The sequence below is a fragment of the Oncorhynchus tshawytscha genome, linkage group LG12 (genome assembly GCF_018296145.1).
Source record: "Oncorhynchus tshawytscha isolate Ot180627B linkage group LG12, Otsh_v2.0, whole genome shotgun sequence".
Classification (NCBI taxonomy): Eukaryota; Metazoa; Chordata; class Actinopteri; order Salmoniformes; family Salmonidae; genus Oncorhynchus; species Oncorhynchus tshawytscha.
Window position 1 is genome coordinate 44281002 of NC_056440.1, and position 20661 is coordinate 44301662.

The following is a 20661-nucleotide window of genomic DNA, read 5'->3' on the forward strand; positions in this document are numbered from 1 at the left end:
TTCCTGGTCGCAATGTTGGTAAGTTGATGTCGCTCTTATATTGAATAGTTATTCCTGCCTATATGTAATGAGATTTCCTGGGGTAACAATGTAAGAAATAACACATAAAAAACAAACAAAATACTAAGGACACGAAGCGAGGCGACTATCTCTGTCGGCGCCATCTTCCGGAACTCACCTGTCTACTGTTACTGTACCTCATTCACCTACCTCATTGGGGAGTGTCTTTCTGTTGCTCTCTACCGCTATACTCCCTCTTTGCTTTGCTTCCATTCTCATCCCTTGTTAGTGAATTCCTCACATGCAACGTTATTAGAGAGTAATACCTGTCGCAAACAATTGTCAGTCTCACGCAGCATAATTCTTTTTGCTGTAGATTAGTTTTAAAGTCATACAATTCTCCTTCCGTGGCCTCCAGCTGCTCTTAAACGCAAGTAAAACTAAATGCATGCTTTTCAATCGATCGCTGCCCGCACCTGCTCGCCCGTCCAGCATCACTACTCTGGACGGCTCTGACTTAGGATACGTGGACAACTACAAATACCTGGGTGTCTGGTTAGACTGTAAACTCTCCTTCCAGACTCACATTAAGCATCTCCAATCCAAAATGAAATCTAGAATCGGCTTCCTATATCGCAACAAAGCATCCTTCACTCATGCTGCCAAACACACCCTCTGACCATCCTACCGATAATCGACTTCGGTGATGTCATCTATAAAATAGCCTCCAACACTCTACTCAACAAACTGGATGCAGTCTATCACAGTGCCATCCGTTTTGTCACCAAAGCCCCATACACTACCCACCATTGTGACCTGTACGCTCTCGTTGGTTGGCCCTCGCTTCATACTCGTCGCCAAACCCACTGGCTACAGGTTATCTACAAGTCTCTGCTAGGTAAAGCCCCACCTTATCTCAGCTCACTGGTCACCATAGCAGCACCCATTCGTAGCACGCGCTCCAGCAGGTATATCTCACTGGTCACCCCCAAAGCCAATTCCTCCTTTGGTCATCTTTCCTTCCAGTTCTCTGCTGCCCATGACTGGAACATATTGCAAAAATCTCTGAAGCTGGAGACTCACATCTCCCTCACTAGCTTTAAGCACCAGCTGTCAGAGCAGTTTACAGATCACTGCACCTGTACTTAGCCTATCTGTAAACAGCCCATCTATCTACCTACCTCATCCCCATACTTGTATGTATTTATTTAGTTTGCTCCTTTGCACCCCAGTATCTCTACCTGCACATTCATCTTCTGCCGATCTACCATTCCAGTGTTTAATTGCTATATTGTAATTACTTCGCCACCATGGCCTATTTATTTCCTTAACTTACCTCATTTGCACTCACTGTATATAGACTTTTTATTTTATTTTTTTCTACTGTATTATTGACTGTATGTTTTGTTTATTCCATGTGTAACTCTGTGTTGTTGTATGTGTCGAATTGCTACGCTTTATCTTGGCCAGGTCGCAGTTGCAAATGAGAACTTGTTCTCAACTAGCCTACCTGGTTAAATAAAGGTAAAATACAATTTTAAAAATAAATAAAAAAGTGCTTGTGAGAGCTGTTGCCCATACACAACCCAACAGCTTTCAGTAGAGCTATCTGTAATTTCTTGGCCCACCGACTGGTGCCTTTCTCCAACCATCTTTTCATCCCTCCCTTTCCTTCATCTCCGCTTTTATATCTCATGAAATTGGACAACGCTTACTCCTCAGATCACATCTTTCACACTGACTCTGACTTGAGAAGAGGACTTCTCCATGGTCTTATTATTAACCCAATGAGTCCCACCACAACGCCGGGGAAATTTAGACTTATAACCCCTTTTAAACCTTGTGTGTTTGAGCTACATACTTCCGGGTTGTACCATTGGATTCGTCTATTGCATATGCATTCATTGGTACAAACCATTAGTCTGTGTGATTAATGGGAGCTGAGCTAGATCAGTGTTTGGGAGAAAAGGGCGGATACCGAATGGGCCCGGGGAAAGGTCTTTTTACAAAAATGTCTGTAGAGTCCGAATGGTTTGAGCTACAAACTATTAAAAGCTATCTATGAAAAGCTGACACTCTCTTAAACACACACATGTAATGTTTTGCTCTATGATACTCACAAGCTACACAAGAGTTGTTAGTTAGTAAGGGGCTCTTCTACATGGAAAGTCATAGGAAATCCTAGGACATGGTAACTATAATACTGTAATAAGCTCACATAGTTGCTGTCACAAACTCCACACTTTTGTCACAGACTAGTTGGATATTAATTTCTCACTGAGTAAACAATTTAAATGAGTTTTTATTCGTTTTTTTGCCTTTACGGACCTTATTTTGTTATTGACATTTGTCAATACAACTCATGAATGCAACTGTTTATATCAAATAGTTTTGTGTTCTACTTGTTGCCCTGGTTGTTCTGAAAATACACTTTTAAACACTTGATTGTGGGGCTAAATATAAAGGCTGGACATGCAGATAGATGAAAGTCAAATAAAAGAAAAGCAGATCTATTTTCTGCTGGGGTCTTGGGACTGATGGGATTAAGCAGGACTACTGTAGTTTATGCGCTATCGCTCATTCATAAAGTGGCAAATCCTTCACAGTGGCTCAGGTGAAGTGCAGACATTCTGAATTGGACTCTATCAGTGATACTTCGCAGCTCATAAGGTAAATAGTCTGACTGCATTGTGGGTTGTGTCTGAATGTGTGTGAGAGAGGGGGGGTGAGAAAGAGAGAGCCAGAGCGAGAAGGTGATTCTGAGAGAAAGAGGGAGAGAGAGCATCACAGCTCAGAATGATACATGGAAGTCCATTCCGTCCATTTGCGTCATCAGACAGAGGTTCATGTTTTTTTTTTATTGTTGAAAGAAAGTGTTTTTTTCCCATGAAATATTGATGCCATTGTAGTGACCATCAGCAAGGCTCTTTTATGTGAGTGCTTTTACAGACTCAGTTCCCAGTTGGATCAGATGAATGAAATGTGGTGGGAGTGCTGTAGAATTGTTTGTGAATGCTCTAATCAGACCTATACTGGCTGGTCGTGACCGCTCGTAGGCAGGGAGATTTGGTAAATTAGTGTGTGTGTGTGTGTGTGTGTGTGTGTGTGTGTGTGTGTGTGTGTGTGTGTGTGTGTGTCTGTCTGTCTGTCTGTGTGTGTTTTCACTGCTTATTCTTCCCTGTGGTGTGACTAAGCTGCATAAGTGCTCCCATGTGCCCTACGTAATGTGTGTTTGAAATTACTTCACTGCACTAAAGAATTGTCTCTCAGATACAATATGATGTATACCCATTGTCTCTGAACAGAAAGGTGTTGCATTAGTAGTGTGAGTAGGAGCTCTTTGTCTGAGAGAAACAATTACAACGTTTTAATCATTGTAATCACTGGATGATGAATAAGGTTGAAATTGTGAAGTGCTTTGCTCACACAATTACTTTTCCGTATTGCATCATTGGACAAAAGCCTAACACACAGTTGAAATGCTTGTCCGCTATCTAGTAATGAAACATATATTTAAATTGTTTTATTTAACCTATTATTTATCTAGGCAAGTCCGTTAAGAACAAATTCTTATTTACAATGACGGCCTACCCCGGCCAAACCCGGACGACGCTGGGCCAATTGTGCGCCGCCCTGTGAGACTCCCAATCACGGCCGGATGTGATGCAGCCTGGATTCGAACCAGGTACTGCGGTGACGCCTCTTACACTGAGATGCAGTGCCTTAGATGCACAGGATGTGCATGTACTGCATATGTGTGGGCGTTGGCTGTATTGATTTTAGGTACATTGAGAAAGAAGTGCAGTCATAACACAGCACACTGTGTTTTTAACTTGTAATGGTATCTCCGTTTTCGTAGAACATAGTTGACGGCATCTATGACGGTGGTACGGTGCAACCTTACGGGAACCAATACCTTATCGTATTGGCTCTGTAAGGTTGCTGGCTACTACTGGCTCCTTAGTGACCCACTGATGCTCTGTGTTGGATAGGGAGTAGGGACACCTCCAGTAGAGATGTTATAATGCCGTACACACAAGCTTGATTCACATTAGAGGGCCAAAGGGAGCCAAACTGTGCATATGTTCTTCAGCTAAACATGCTCCGTCACTCTGTCAGGTAGGGTGTGTTGGCTGTTATTTTCCACTGTACTGGAGAGAGAGTGTGTGTGTGTGTGTCAGGGTTTCCGTTCGGAAAATGAGGCGCCAGACATTTGACCAGCAGCATTTTAATTTATCTGACATTTAAGACATTTACCGGACCTATTTTGTTGCATTACAACCTGTCATTTAAATTTCAATACATTTGGATTTCATGTAATGGACATACACAAAATAGTCCAAATTGGTGAAGTGAAATGGAAAAATTTACTTGTTTAAAAAATTCAGGGTTGGGTTATAAAAAAATATCTGAAACTTTGAACATCCAACAGAGCACCATTAAATCCATTCATAAAAATTTAAAGAATATGGCACCACAACAAACCTGCCAAGAGAGGGCCGCCCACCACAACTCACAGACCAGGCAAGGAGGGCATTAATCAGAGACAACCCTGAAGGAGCTCCACAGCAGAGATTGGAGTACCTGTCCATGGGACCACTTTAAGCCGTACACTCCACAGAGCTGGGCTTTACAGAAGAGTGGTCAGAAAAAAGCCATTGCTTAAAGAATAAAATAAGCAAACACGTTTGGTGTTCGCCAAAAGTCATGTGGGAGACTGTATGTATGAAGGTACTCTGGTCAGATGAGACTAAAATTGAGCTTTTTGACCATCAAGAAAAACGCTATGTCTGGCGCAAACCCAACACCTCTCATCACCTGAAACACCATCCCCACAGTGAAGCATGGTGGTGGCAGCATCATGTTGTGGGGATGTTTTTCAATGGCAGGGCCTGGGAAACTGGTCAAAATTGAAAGAATGATGGATAGCGCTAAATACAGGGAAATTCTTGAGGGAAACCTCTTCCAGAGATTTCAGACTGTGATGGAGGTTCACCTTCCAGCAGAACAATGACCCTAAGCATACTGCTAAAGCAACACTTGAGTGGTTTAAGGGGAAACATTTAAATGTCTTGGAATGGCCTAGTCAAAGCCCAGACCTCAATCCAATTGAGAATATGTGGTATGGCTTAAAGATTGCTCTATACCAGCGGAACCCATCCAACTTGAAGGAGCTGGAGCAGTTTGTCCTTGAAAAATGGGCAAATATCTCAGTGGCTAGATGTGCCAAGCTTATAGAGACATACCCTAACAGACTTGCAGCTGTAATTGCTGCAGAAGGTGGCTCTACAAAGTATTGACTTTGGGGGGTGAATAGTTATGCACACTCAAGTTCTGTGTTTTCTTTGTCTTATTTCTTGTTTGTTTCACAATAAAAAATATTTTCCATCTTCAAAGTGGTAGGTATGTTGTGTCAATCAAATGATACAAACCCCCCAAAAATGCATTTTATTTCCATCTTGTAAGCCAACAATATAGGAGAAATACCAAGGGGGTGAATACTTTCGCAAGCCACTGTAGTTCATCTCAACAGAATATGCAACTCGGATGCAGGCATGCTTCATTCTTACTAAATTCCGATGAGCAATTTGGCGGTGCGCCCATAAGGCTAGAGGAAGCTAAGCTTTCCCTAAAGTGAATAGAATTGCCAAAATGTATATAGCCTAATTAGCATACTCCTTTCTTTACAGAAATAAATAAAAATGAAAAGTAGCCTATCTTATTGGCACCAACAGGGAGCATCGGACATATCCCTGGTGAGTGTGCATATTGACTCTCTTTATCATTCTGTGCGAGATAAGAAATCGCTACTTCAAACAGTTGTGGGAGAGTAAATCCCAAATTCATCCAAACAGTAGGCCTAGGCTACATCCCCAAAAACTTTAAAAAGCAATGAGGCTCATTCAACAAATCAAGAGGTTTAGCATAAAATGTTGATAAACTATTATATCTTCACATTATAGGTGCAGAAATGCGCATAAGGCAGTAGGCTACACGTGAATGGTCGTTCCATAATGCAATTAAAATACTATTGTGAGCGGTTTGATGTGACAGAGATGTAAATATCTGTTAGAAATGTAGAAAGAGGGGGAGATCTAAAGATGCAACAACTAGAATGGGTTGCTAATATGACTAGGATTGTGCCTTTGGCTACTGGACAACCAATAGAACATGAGAGAAAAAGGCTACTGGTTTGAATGGAATATGCCTCCAGGTCATTGCAAAGTGGTGTGTGATGTGCTGAAGCCTACCTAGTTACCTATGCACTTGAATGGCTAGGGAAGCACGCTTTAATTACCAGTTGAGAAATAAAAATAGTAGCTCTTTTTAATAGTGGACAGTTTTTTTTTAAAGTTTTTTTTTTGCAAGCTATTGCCTTCAGAATTGTTGTGCAATGATTGCACTCCAGCAGCAACAAACAGCTGTTTGAGCTGTATCAGCAGCTCTCGTGCTACATCAACTGGTATTACATCGACACTATTTCGCAATGGGATGTTTTTCCTCTCCCAGACAATTGTCCCACACCAATTTTATTTATCGGCTTTTAAATTAAGGGGGGGGGGCAAAAGCCGGCTATTACCAGCTAACGGAAATCCTGGTGTGTGTGTGTGCATGCGTGTGTGTGCGTTAGGGCTGGCCTAATTACCGCATAACCATGTAACCAACAGTTATGGATGAAGACTGTAAAAAAAAAAAAAATGTCATAACCGTTTTTAAATGTAATTATTTTTTTCAATAATTTTTGGGGGAACTAACCGTTGACTGAAGACGGGACGTCCGGGCATTCGTGCGGTTGAGTCCGTTTCTACAGTAACAACGTGATGTCAACTCTACTTTGGTCCTATGGGTACATTCACAATGGCTGCCAGTCCAAACATTATGCCATCATTGACTTAAATGGGGACGCCCATTCTTTTAATTCTATTTCTATGGCAGCACATGCGGTCAGAAACAGAGGAGAGGAGAAAATGTGCGTAAAAATAAACAAACATGAATAATAAAATATGTATTTATTTTGTTATTTGAAAGGTTATTACGGAGACCGTTGTCATTTGGCTGGCCAATTACATCATCCAGAATTCTATGACTGTCACAGCCCTTGTGTGTGTGTGTGTGTGTGTGTGTGTGTGTGTGTGTGTGTGTGTGTGTGTGTGTGTGTGTGTGTGTGTGTGTGTGTGTGGTGTGTGTGTGTGTGTGTGTGTGTGTGTGTGTGTGTGTGTGTGTGTGTGTGTGTGAAGCCAAAAGGTGAATCTGTTGTTTTGTTAGCCCATTCGCATCTGTTTGCAAAAGAGTATAAATGAGTGTCCTATGTTAGTTGGCTATCTAGTCTCCTGTGAAAGTGGTGGAGTCCTGCAGTTTGTCTTTGAGGGGAGTCGGAGGACTCAGCAGACTGAAACAGACCAAATGCCAGCCATCATACAGGCTCCAGAAAGGAGGAGGAAGAAAGGCAGCTAGGAAGGGGGGGAGCTATGAGGCGGGGCTGAGGAAGCCAGGGAGGCAGAGAGGGAGAAAGGTAGGGAGAGAGGGAGTTCAGGAAGTGTGGAAGGTGAGGATGAAGCCAAGCAGGCTTGAGAGGGAAGCAGGGAGACTGAGAGACAGGCAGGAGACAGAGAAGGAGGAAGATAGGAAGGCAGACTGAAAGCCTACCTGGGAAAAGAGCTGGGCTTCTGGCCATGGGTGCACTCTGTCTCAGCTCTGCTCTGCTGGCAGCCTTGTGGGCTACACTATCTCCCTGGGAAGCACTCTGATAGCATCTACCATTCAGAGACAGGAATCTCTCTCTCTCTGTCTCTTTCTCTCATTCACTTTTGGTGTTTTTCTTCTATTGTCTTCCGTGCTTTGTTTTTATCTCCTTGATGATCTTTTCTTTTGTTCTTGTCTATGTCCTGTGATTACTGTCCCAGGCTTTCATTTTGGATCTCAAGGTCTGTCTGTGTGTGTTGGTTCTGCACTGGCACTGTGCCTAAGCAAATTACCCAACACTGGTGTGACCTGTGTGCCCTGGTGGGGTGTGTGTGGGCACACGCAGGAAACGACCACCTTAGGTAGTGCCAGCTTGACTGTGGCACGTAATGTGACGTCAGAGACGACCCACAACAGGCTACCCCACCTCCGCACTCGAGTGTGTCTTCTCTTGATGCAGATTGGGTTTACAGCTTTGATTCCCATGGGAGTGGATCTTTTTTAGGACGCAAACGAGGGGTTAGAGGAAACCCTCAGTGGCCCAAAAAGGGTTCAGCAGCACCACGGATGTGGAAGAAGGGTCGGAAGAGCAAGAAGAACACAGGAGCAAGGCTGCTATTGGACACGCGGTCAGAATGCCTGAGTGTAATCAACCTTTCTTCACGTCCCATAAACACTTCATGTGAGTTGTCCTTGAGTAAAGGCTTATCTTTCGTCCCCACTATCATGTAATGACTTCGACACTACAATAGAGTTTCAGAAATGATTTTGTACATTGAGACTTAGGGAGTTTTTCTGCCCCATAAATGCTAAGTCCAATTGTGGATGTATCAAGAATGGCTGAGATGAGTGTTCAGGCTATGGGTGACACAATAGAGAATGACATTTCCCACAGAACAAAAACTATTTTTCGAGGAAAATCCATCTTTTGTCTGCCCAGATACGGAAATCCCTCCCTATAAACATACTGCAGATTGGTGGAAAAAGATGTGTCTCAGATTCTAAATAAGAAACGAGAATATAGTCCACCATAATCTCCCAAAGAACAGAGACAATCATTGGATTAATAAAACAATGACTTCAGTTTGATCATGAGTAAGGCTGATAAGGCCGGAGCTGTGGTGTTGGTAAACCGTGATGATTATGTGAATGAGAGCCGGGGACAACATTGAACAGCACCACTTTCTATCAGAAACTGTCGCTTGACTCCACACCACTGTTCAAAGACGATATTTACTGCGAGCTGAAGTTTCTCGTCGAAAGTGGAGACATTATACAAAAAATAATATAAGTTCATGACAGTAGACAATCCAATCACGAGCGTAATCCATGCCTTTCTAAAAAATTCACAAACTACTGGATAAGCCCCCGGGGAGACCTGTTGTGGCCTCCATTGGTTTATTGATTTCTTTCTAAAAACAAAGTGTGGTGTCCCTCCCTACGCAATTCTATGATTAACACCCTTAACATGATGCACAATAGTAATGGAGAGATGATTATGGCTTGCGTTGATGTTGAATCCCTGTCTACACACATCCCCCACCAGGGAGGCCTAGAAGCCATGGCAACACTATCATTCGTCAACGACCCACTGGCACTCTCCCAAGCACCAACTGCATTGTTGAACTGGCTGAGATTGTTCTGACTAAGAACTTGTACATGTTCATTCAACAGAATGGAACTGCTAGGGGTAGTAAAAATGACACTGAATAATGACAGTTTGTAAATGGGGTTGTTTGAGAAGAATGTGGATTTTCAGCCCTAACAATCCATTCTTGCACCATATCAAGCACTGGAAACATTTCATTGATGACATATTGCCTCTAATCCAGGGCACAGCAGAGGAACTTTGTCAATTCCACTCTTTCATCAATACAAGCAGTTGAACATCTGACATTCCCCCTCACCTTTGATGCACATGAAACGAGTATTGAGACATTTTGATAAAGAGGGAGAGGGGTGGCTTTAGCACTGACCTACTGTATACAGGAAGCCGACGGACAGAAATTCCCTGTTACGCGGACATAGCTTCCACCCTACACCCCTGAAAAAGAGCCTCACTGTCAGCCAATACAGTCGCATACGCAGGATCTGTAGTACACAGAGTGACTATGACAAACAAGGCGACTGTCTGGATGAGTGTTTCAGACGGCGGAGTTACCCAGAGGAATGTCTGCATGACGCAAGGGATCATTACAAATATATGACCCAGGAGGGCAGCCTCACGCCCAAACCACCCCCGGAAGATCTGGTTTGGATCGAAACGTAGTCAATAAAGCGATGAATTGGGAGCATAAACAGTGTGCGGTCCTTCCGGTTCCGGTTCTCCACAACTATTCTTTATTAGCCCAGCACCTATGTTTTTAAGGATGTGCATATGACCATAAACTTTCCTATACAGTATACCCACCTCAACACACCTCCAGATGGGTAGGCAGAACAGACAGAGTGGTGGTGCCAGCCTTCATTTTTTTGTTGATTTCACGTTGAACTCAACCAAATGTAACACTAGACGTTAAATTGACATCTGTCAATTTGTCTGCCTCTTGAGTAACCACTGTAGCTCACTGTTTCCACTACAGTATTCTATTGTGTGGGTTCATTGATAACGCTGCTGTGAGCTGGCGTAGGTCCTCTGAAAGGGCTTCAGTGACTGGAAGGCTTTGAAGAGTGTTTCCGAACCCTGGATCGGAAACACTCTGGGGGCTCCTGCCCGGGCTGCCATACTGTGTGTGTGTCCTGTGATGTGTTGTGACTAATGAGCAGACAGATGGCTCACGCACTAGACTCCACTCACCACTCACGCTAATGCCAACATAGAGGACAGGAGGTATGATGAACTGTGTTGTTCCTTCTTGTGTCAGTCTGGTGGTTCAGTGCCCTTGTCCTCAGGAAGTGGAAAGGCCAGTAGTCGGCAACATTAAGACTTTATGAATGACTCTGTATGAAACAGACAGCCCTCATATATACAGTGCCTTCGGAAGGTATCCAGACCCCTTGACTTTTTCCACATTTTGTTACGTTACAGCCTTATTCTAAAACGTATTAAAATAAATAAAAATCCTCATCAGTCTACACACAATACTCCATAATTTTTTTCACATTTATAAAATTTAGAGAAAAAAAACTTTTTTTAAGCATCCTTGAGATGTTTCTAGAACTTGATTGGAGTCCACCTGTGGTAAATGAAATTGATTGGACATGATTTGGAGAGAAACACCTGTCTATATAAGGTCCTACATTTGACAGTGCATGTCAGAGCAAAAACCAAGCCATGAGGTCGAAGAAATTGTCTGTAGAGCTCCGAGACAGGATTTTGTCAAGACACAGATCTGGGGAAGGGTACCAAAAAATGTCTGCTGCATTGAAGGTCCCCAAGAACACAGTGGCCTCCATCATTCTTAAATGGAAGACGTTTGGAACCACCAAGACTCTTCCTAGAGCTGGCCGACCGGTCAAACTGAGCAATCGGGGGAGAAGGGCCTTGGTCAGGGAGGTGACCAAGAAAAACAAATACCTTCTTTTGGCTGTCTGTCACTCTGACAGACCTCCATAGTTCCTCTGTGGAGATGGGAGAACCTTCCAGAAGGACAACCATCTCTGCAGCACTCCACCAATCAGGCCTTTATGTTAGAGTGGCCAGACAGAAGCCACTACTCAGTAAAAGGCACAAGACAGCCTGTTTGGAGTTTGCCAAAAGGCACCTTAAGGACTCTCAGACCATGAGAAAAGATTTTCTGGTCTGATGAAACCAAGATTGACCTCTTTGGCCTGAATGCCAAGCATCACGTCTGGCGAAAACCTGGCACTATCCCTACGGTGAAGCATGGTGGTGGCAGCATCAAAGATGAATGGAGCAATGTACAGAGAGATCCTTGATGAAATCCTGCTCCAGTGTGCTCAGGACCTCCGACTGAGGTGAAGGTTCGCCTTCCAACAGGACAATGACTCTAAGTACAGTGGCTTCAGGACAAGTTTCTGAATGTCCTTGAGTGGCCCAGCCAGAGCCCGGACTTGAACCCAATTGAGCATCTCTGGAGAGACCAGGAACACACTCTCAAACACATATTCCATGAGGCCTGGAGGCAAGCAACATTTTGTCAGGCATTAAAAACATCAAAACAACGTTCTGCGCCACGGGTCATAGTCATGTCTTCCCAGGCCTGTCATTATGCTAATACCATCTGTATCATCACTGAGGCATCAGAAATACCTTTAGATTCCAACCACAACATCATGTTGACCTATGAGTAGCCAGAGTCTGCATTTGAATAACCTGCTCTGTTTTGCAGCATTAGAAGTGTGATGTTGGATGTTAATCCCCTCATTTATGGGTTTCCTCAGCATCCATCAAACCTGCTGACAGTCAGATACTGTAGAGTATCACACTGAAAGGGACAAACACTCTCATATAAAAAAACTTGCAGACACATGCAATAACACACACCGCCCTCTCTCCACTGTGCCACCATAGGGTTTAGTGCTGCCTGCAGTCTGTTGCCCATTGCCCGCTGGAGAGTGGCATCCCCTGCTGTGAGTGCCAGGCCTGGTGCCCCTCTCTTCCCTGTCACAGGCTGTTATGGGTCTGCCAGCAACAACATTACTGTACAAAAATCACTTATTATTATCCTTCTCTCAATGCTCTCTCCCTTTCGAAATTGACTGCCCTCCATCCCTGTATTGGCTGTTTACATGTCTCTCTGAACCTTCCTCTTCTCCTTTCTTCTTCACGCCTTCAGCGGTTCACCTTTCTGACAACCTGTCTTTGTGTTAACTTCTGTCAACCTCTCACTCTCTTTTTTAATTCTGGAATTTTCAGATCATGGTCTTTCTCTCTTAGCCTCCGGCACTTAAACACGTCTTTTTCCTGACGTGTGGCTGGAGTCTCTCTCTCTCATCTCTCTCTCTCTGTCTGCTAGCTGCAGAGCCAATGAGATCCCCACAGTGTGTGATATTAATAGCTATTAGCTTGGAGGATGCCTGCAGGGTTGAGCTTCTCATCCCAGCTCTAACCAGAATTCACTTCATACTACATGTAGCTGTTTTGTTAGATTTCAGTGCGGCTTTTGACATTATCGATCATTGTCTGCTCATGGAGAAACGTATGTGTTATGGCTTTACACCCCATGCTATATTGTGGATACAGAGTTACCTGTCTAACAGAACACAGAGGGTGTTCTTTAATGGAAGTCTCTCCAACATAATCCGGGTGGAATAAGGAAATCCCCAGGGCAGCTGTCTAGGCTCCCTAATTTTTTCAATCTTTACTAATGACATGCCAGTTGCCTTGAGTAAAGCCAGTGTGTCTATGTATGCGGATGACTCAACTAGAGGTCGACCGATTATGATTTTTCAGCGCCGATACCGATACCGATTATTGGATGACCAAAAAAGCCGATACCGATTTATATATTTTTTTAAAAAATGTGATAATGACAATTACAACAATACTGAATGAACACTTATTTTAACTTAACATAATACATCAATAAAATCAATTTAGCCTCAAGTAGATAATGAAACATGTTCAATTTGGTTTAAATAATGCAAAAACAAAGTGTTGGAGAAGAAAGTAAAAGTGCAATATGTGTTATGTAAGAAAGCTAACGTTTCAGTTCCTTGCTCAGAACATGAGAACATATGAAAGCTGGTGGTTCCTTTTAACATGAGTCTTCAATATTCCCAGGTAAGAAGTTTTAGGTTTGTAGTTATTATAGGAATTATAGGACTATTTCCCTCTATACCATTTGTATTTCATTAACCTTTGACTATTGGATGTTCTTATAGGCACTTTAGTATTGCCAGTATAACAGTATAGCTTCTGTCCCTCTCCTCGCTCGTCCCTGGGCTCGAACCAGCAACACAACGACAACAGCCACATCAAAGCATCGTTTGAATGAATGTTTACATGACTGCTTCTGCCTTCGCGTAACAGGCAGTCTCCTTGTGGAGTGCAAGGAGAGAGAGGCAGGTTGTTATTGCATTGGACTAGTTAACTGTAAGTTAACAATAGTTAACCATTCTAAAAACCTGTTTTCACGTTGTCATTGTGGGTATTGTGTGTAGATTGATTAGGAAAATCATGTATTTAATCAATTTCAGAATAACGCTGTAACGTATCAAAATGTGGAAAAAGTCAAGGGGACTGAATAATTTGTGAATGCACTGTATATGTGACTGAACAGCTCAAAATCTTATGTTGCAAAATTTGAAATAGTTTTTTTTACATTGAATAAAAGTAGAGACTCAGAGATACAAAATGGTATATAATACACTGTAGTTTTGAGGAACAATGGGAAAGTATTTCTGCTTTGAAAGTTGATAAACTTGTAAACACACTTTTGAGAAAAGGGCCTTTGAAGGATTCGGTACCTACTGGAGAGCTCTCCTTTGTCTACAATGTCAAGTGAAGTGTTATTTTATCAAATCAATTCTCTGTAATTATTATTACGTGATTAAACTAATCATGTAAATGTAGTTACCTAGGAAGTCTGGGCACCAAGGAAAGTTATAATTTTTAATATAACTCTTCAGATATTTTAATATTATTCTTTACCTCACGTTAGTCTCATTGCAAACGTCGTATATTGTTGGTTATCTGCACAAACCCAGCCTTTACTATGAATCATCCATACACCAATTGTCTTGTAATTTATTCACTAACTAACTAAATAATCACAGAAATGCATAAACACACAAACAGTAGATATGGTTACAAGGAAATGATAGTTCCCTAGTGGGCTAAGCCGATATGACGGCTTGGTGGACAAAGGGAAGTGGGTGTCGATTCTGTTGGAATCGTCTGTCTGTCTGTTGGAGAGTTCATCCGAGCGTCTCTCTCTCTCTGCTTCCCTGAAGATCAAAGTATTTTGTGGTTAGGATGGATACTTTAGAGTAAAATTCAGAAATGTTCTCATAGAATAGATGTTTTGGCGGTTGTCAGTCTTCGCATCCCAGGTAGACATAATTTAAAACTGCAGATTAGTAATTAGTATCTAAGATTTGCTCTTATTCTGTCGGGATCGATCGTCTCAGAGTTGAACCAATGCTCCACGTGGTATGGTTAGGAATTCAATAACTATTCGCAAATTGCTTAGTCTGAAGAGGATTTCCTCAGGAGGGGGTTTTATTCATAACAATAGCAAAGCATGGTTCCATGGAGCTGGATCGTGTCTGTGCTCATGGGGGCAGGCCAATGCCTTAGTTAAACTTTAAAGGGAATACAATTCTCTCACATTAAAGGTTTAACATCACATTACATCATTTCACAAATAGTTTCATCTTTACTCATTCAAACCTCATAATTGAGAAATGTGCACATTCAGAGATATAGTTATGTGTGTTTCCTGTCCTCTCTGAGGTCACCAAATGAAACACACTCGTACCATCCTCCAGTCCAACCAGCTGTGAGATTTTGACCTGTCACAATGCTGTCCTTCACAACACCAGCAATCTCAGACAAAGTGTTCACTCTGGTCTTTCTGAAGCGCTGCTTGATGAGGCGCGAAGTACCAGCCGGGGGCAAACTTGGTGTGGCCTGTGATTAGGAAGTTTAGGTCCAGACTGTTCAGTAGGGGCCCTGAATAAAAGTAGTGCCAATCATGTTGGAGCTCAATAAAATAATCAAATCGTGTTTATGCTTTAAATACCAAGTGTTGTCATCGATTCCTTGTAGTCGCCACACTGCGGCTTTTGTCACATGGGATGGCAGCAGCTTTCCATCAAAGTGTTTGTGTCCTGGGTGGCGTCCTGGTAATACTATTGCATTATCCTCTGCGTAGTTGTTGAGGAAGTTCACAACAAGCTCCAAGTCCTCATGCTTCAGGTGTAACCTGTGCTTGCTTGGGCCAGCTCTCTTTGTGATGGGAGGCATTAGACCATTCTCCTAGTATCCTTGGATGACTGGTGGAGGAGAGTCAGGCGTGTTCTACTGATGCTGAAAGACAAATTCCAGATACAAATATTTTAGCATTATTATACAATAGATGTGAAATGGCATTCTGAGATATCACTACACACAGTTCATACATGTAATGGTAGCTAGCTAGCCAGACATCTAACGTCAGCTAATGTTATCTAGCTCACAGCAAGCTTTAACTTGGGGTCTTTTCTTTAGACGTGTAGCTAGCTAAATAATGAACCATAAACCCAATCCATAGAGTACTAGCAATATAAACGGATAGTAATAGCTAGCTAAAGTTAACTAGCAATGCCAAATGGCATTCTGAGAAAACATCACTAACATTAGGTTCATACATCTAAGTTACTGTTAGCTAGCAAGCCAGCCATCTATCCTCAGCTAACGTTAGCTAGCTAACAGCAAGCTTTAACTTTGGGTCTTTTGTTTAGACATGTAAACAATGAACTATTATCCCAAGCCATATAGTACTACCAATACAAACCGATTGTCATAGCTAGCTAACCAAATAAGTTCAATGCAATGCAAAATGGCATTCTGAGAAAACATCACTAACGTTACACACAGTTCATACACGTTGATCGTCGTTTCTTCTCCATCACTGTCATCAGAAGACTCTACGATGTCTTCTTCAATTAAAATGTTTTTACTTAAATCAGGGATTTCCTAGGCAGCAATGATATTGAGAGCAGTAGCAACATATTTGCAGTTCTCCATGGCTAACGTTAAATCTTTAGGGGAAAAACTGCAGTAGAAAGGATAATGTACGCATAACGACCAGCTAATTTTATGGACACAAGATGCTACGCATCAGACCAATCGCATCAGACCAATCTGAAGCTTATCTCTCCTCATATCCAGCCCACTCATTATCTCAGGAAGGTTTCTTTATTTTTCTTTGACTAAACCAACTAGGCTCGTAATTTAACAACTTTATTCGTATTTACAGATGGCATAAAAGTTTTTATTAAGGCACATGGAAGTTCACATGTTCAAGAAGGCATTTTCAAACGGCTCTGCTGTGAAGTCAAGACGCCTAGTTTCCTGAAACGGGTCACATATCTGTATAGCAGTAGTAGCCTATCCAACAAGTGTAAAGATGTGGATGTTGGGTACATGGTGCCGGCATATCTTTCTCTCAGTCGCTCTAGAGCTAGGCCTAAGCTTGTCTCCATGAATATTTATTTTTTAAATGTAAATATCATACAGTGGACGCCTATGCCTACAGGCCTACAGTATATGCATGCAATGGCCTGATGCCTATATCGCTCAAATCTCCGACAGCTGAACCATGAGATAGACAACTATTGTTTTAGGAAAGTAAAAAACAATAAACTATAATGTTTTTAATAGGCTACACATCAAAACACAACAAATATTATTTGGGGTAATTTGTTATACCCAGTTTTTAATGACACGTAATTATGGATCATGGATCAATATGGCTTGTTTGTTGATGGCGCTGGCAGCGCCCGGTAGGAGGTTTCTTTCTCTCTCTCTTTCTCTCGGATCTGAACAGGTCTCTCGGATCCAAACCAGCACGTGTCTGTTTTCCACTCTCCTTTGAGTCTGACTGTCCTCGGGTTCATTCTGAACGGGTCTCCATTAAAAAAAAATGTATGCATATCGGGTCGAGTGGGAAATCCACAGATCCATTTCGGAACAGATCTAACTTGAAGACCTCTAGTCCTGAGTGCCACGCCCTGCTTCCTCTCCTTACGTCACACAGTCCCACAGGATTACACTGTCAGCGTCTCTTTTTACCTTAGTTCAGTGTGTGTGTTTGTTTGTGTGGGCAGTTGTGTTGCTTGTATATCCTATTTCGTTTAGTGTGTGTGTGTGTGTGTGTGTGTGCGTGCGTGCGTGCGTGTGTGTGTGTGTGAGAGAGAGAGGGAGAGAGAGAGAGAGAGAGTCTTGCATCTACCGAGGTGGGAGGGTGGGAGTGGATATGTGGAGTATTTGAAAGAACCTCCCTCACAGCTGATTGCCCGTTGCTATGCACTATGTGTGTGTGTGTGTGTGTGTGTGTGTGAAAGTGTGTGTGTGTGTGTCTCATATAGGACAGTAAAGCCAGCAGCTGCAGTGGTAGTGTGGAGCTGGCTCTGAGTCTGGATGTTAGCACTGTCTCTCTCCTCCGTGGGACGAAGCCTGACTGTAGGTACACACGCACACACACGCATGCATGTGTCTAATCATCATGCTAGTGGATTACTGTTTTTATGCGCTGCTGTATTCTATTGGAGAATATTCACACTGTCGAAGCTGATGTTTTACTGTTCTGGTCAGTGTGCACTGTGCAGGGAACTGCTTGCATGGACTCTCTTTTGAACAGAGGATTTTAACACAGAGGATTTCAGAGGTGTTGATGGGACTAAAGTGTCCTGGATCAGTAAAATGTCTGTAAGTACGGAGAGTAGCTGAGTACAGTATAGTGTGGGCTTGTGTATTTTCGTAAGCTTCAGTATCTACTCTGTTTTGATCACGCTTTCAAAAGACTATGTTGGTTTGCACTGTAAAGCCACTCTCAGACGGTCAAAACAAATCAAATTGTATTCGTCGCACGCTTCGTAAACAACAGGTGTAGACTAACAGTGAAATGCTTACTTACAGGCCCTTTCCAACAATTCAGAATGAAAGAAAATTGATAAATAATCGAAAAATAATAACATGAGGAATAAATACACAATGAGTATTTACCAGTACCGAGTCGAGGTGCAGTGGTACGAGGTAATTGAGGTAGATATGTACGTATAGGTAGGGATAAAGTGACTAGGCAACAGGATAGATAATAAACAGTAGCAGCAGTGTATATGATGAGTAAAAAGAGTTAGTGGCCGTATACTGACAGTCAAAAGAAAAAGTCTGCACACTAATAACATGTAGTAGTAATAAATACACAATGAGTAACTTGGCTATATACACGGTGTACCAGTACCGAGTCGATGTGCAGGGGTGTGTGGTAATTGAGGTAGATATGTACATTAGATGTCTTCTCTGATCCAGAAATTGAGATCTGCACCGAATTGGATCCATGAAATTCATATCCGACACTGACAGGACGCGGTCGTCGGATTGGATCCGAGGTGGACAAGATCCGACACCAAAACATGTCCGACATGAGGGAGAATCAGATCCAAATTGGGTCGGGTCTGTATCGGACCCAAATAGATCCGAAATATTAAAATGCAGCTTTATACTGTTTTTAATTCATATGATAATAATATACTTGACTTGTCTGGTAGTCAGTGAACATTAATGTTTCACACGGATTTTCTGTTGTAGACCTATCGAAAACAATTGAGTTGTGGTCTACACCACAGCTTAGTATTTACATAAATGACATCCCCAATTGAAAATGTCGACACAATAAGGGAAGGGGGGTGTGGTGAAAATTCACCATAGGTCCCATCTCTCTCCAGAATGCGTTTCTCTGTCTCCCGTTAATTGGTCACATTCATTTGGTGAATTGTTTGCCCTTGTGTTCATGTTTATTTTTCATGTATTTGGATGTCTGATAGTAGGCCATTTCGGATTGTCTTAACTCCCCAGCAGTTATGAGCTGCAGAGCTTCTCAGAGTATTTATTTTGGCACCTTACCGGGGCTGTGACGTTAATTGAATAGCTGTAGAACTGGTGGTTATGGATGAAGTCCTCTATGAAAATTAAATATCCTTCAATTTAAAAAAAGAATAGGTCTAGATCCATTTGAGTTTTTAAAAATGTTTTATTTACTTTATTTTCATGCAGATACACTTAACCTAAAAGCGGGAGTGTTAATCAATGAAAGCAATGAAAGCAATTGTTTTGCTAATTTAGTTAACTCCATTCATTATTCAACAGCAGTCGACAAGGTTGTTCTGGCTCTGAGGCGTTAATGCTTTAATGCCTATAATGCGTTGTGTCAAATGGACAATGCGCCAAATCCTCTCCAACCTGGCAAGGTATAATTTGATACGGGATCTTTTCTTAATTTATAGACTAATCATCGCTGATCTATTCCGATCCTGGACGATATTCCGCCCTTGGCGAGACCAAAAAATTGCCACCCTCCTATCCCCGCAAAGTAGAATAGTAGCCTGGGCTATACGTTGTCACACTTTTATGAATGCTCATGTGGTAATTTACTGATTGTAAAAACAGGCAAATTATCGTTAATCCCTGTCATTTGTTTACATTAATTTATGTTAATGCATGTATTAATTACAGTGATTTCTCATTCTCGGAGTGGAAATGTTATTTGGGGAATTAACAACCTGCTACACTTGTGAGAAACAAGTTTTTGTTTATGTCACACCATCATTTACGCGCTGTGTGTGAGGAATGAACATGTGTCTGGTTTCTCTGTCCTGTTAATGTTGACGGAGTTTGCGCGCCTTTTGACGCATAGAACTGCCTAGCCTGCTTCTCGCAAATGTCAAATGTAGAAAAGTGTCCAGCTGGACTGTCTTTTTAAAAAAATTTTTTTTTTTTTTTTACATCCATTCAAATTATAATAGTTAATATAATAGTTCCTCACAGTATTTTAAAAATCTTTCCAACACTCTCCCCCTCGATAATCAGCAATTCTGATAAACAGGCTATGGACATGTTGCGTGTATTTGTTTTAGTTTTATTGATTGTCAATTTCCTCTTCATGCTATAATATAGCTGTCCCCTTCATACTCTCCTTGTCAATTCATTATCTTATAGATTACTTTCATAAAGCCTAACGTAGGCCTAGGTTTTTTAAGATGTTTCAAGGAAAGGAGAAATATTTGCTCTTTTGTCTGACATACAATGGTGGCTTTGATTGACGGGTGCTTTTACGGGATTGTGCGTGTGTGGTTCGCGGATTCTCTCTATAGGCCTATATGTCCATTCAAAAAGTTTCATGAAGTGGCCTGTCTGGGCTTCATCTCTTTAATAAGAATCAAATACTCACGGCATGATTTAATCTTGTAAAATGCCTATTTTCAGTAGCTTAGGGTACATGATTTACCTCATTACAGTGTCCTCTCTTTGAAGAACGGTCGATTGACCGCAGCAGCGGGGTTTGTGACTTCGTGCGAATATTTCGGGAA

The 20661-nt window shown here is 42.0% G+C and overlaps 1 protein-coding gene across 9 annotated transcripts in view; it reads left to right on the plus strand.

Moving 5' to 3' along the window:
* Positions 1 to 20661, plus strand: part of mctp1a (multiple C2 domains, transmembrane 1a) — a 198645-nt gene that overhangs the window by 36944 nt on the left and 141040 nt on the right. The window contains exon 1 of one of the 9 annotated variants that reach the window (XM_042330685.1): positions 17641 to 17755. The exons of the other annotated variants lie outside the window; for them this stretch is intronic. Coding sequence (XP_042186619.1) covers positions 17714 to 17755 — 42 coding nt within the window. The 5' untranslated portion in view covers positions 17641 to 17713. Of the gene's footprint in view, positions 1 to 17640; positions 17756 to 20661 lie in introns of those variants that run through there. 9 annotated transcript variants of the gene reach the window in all.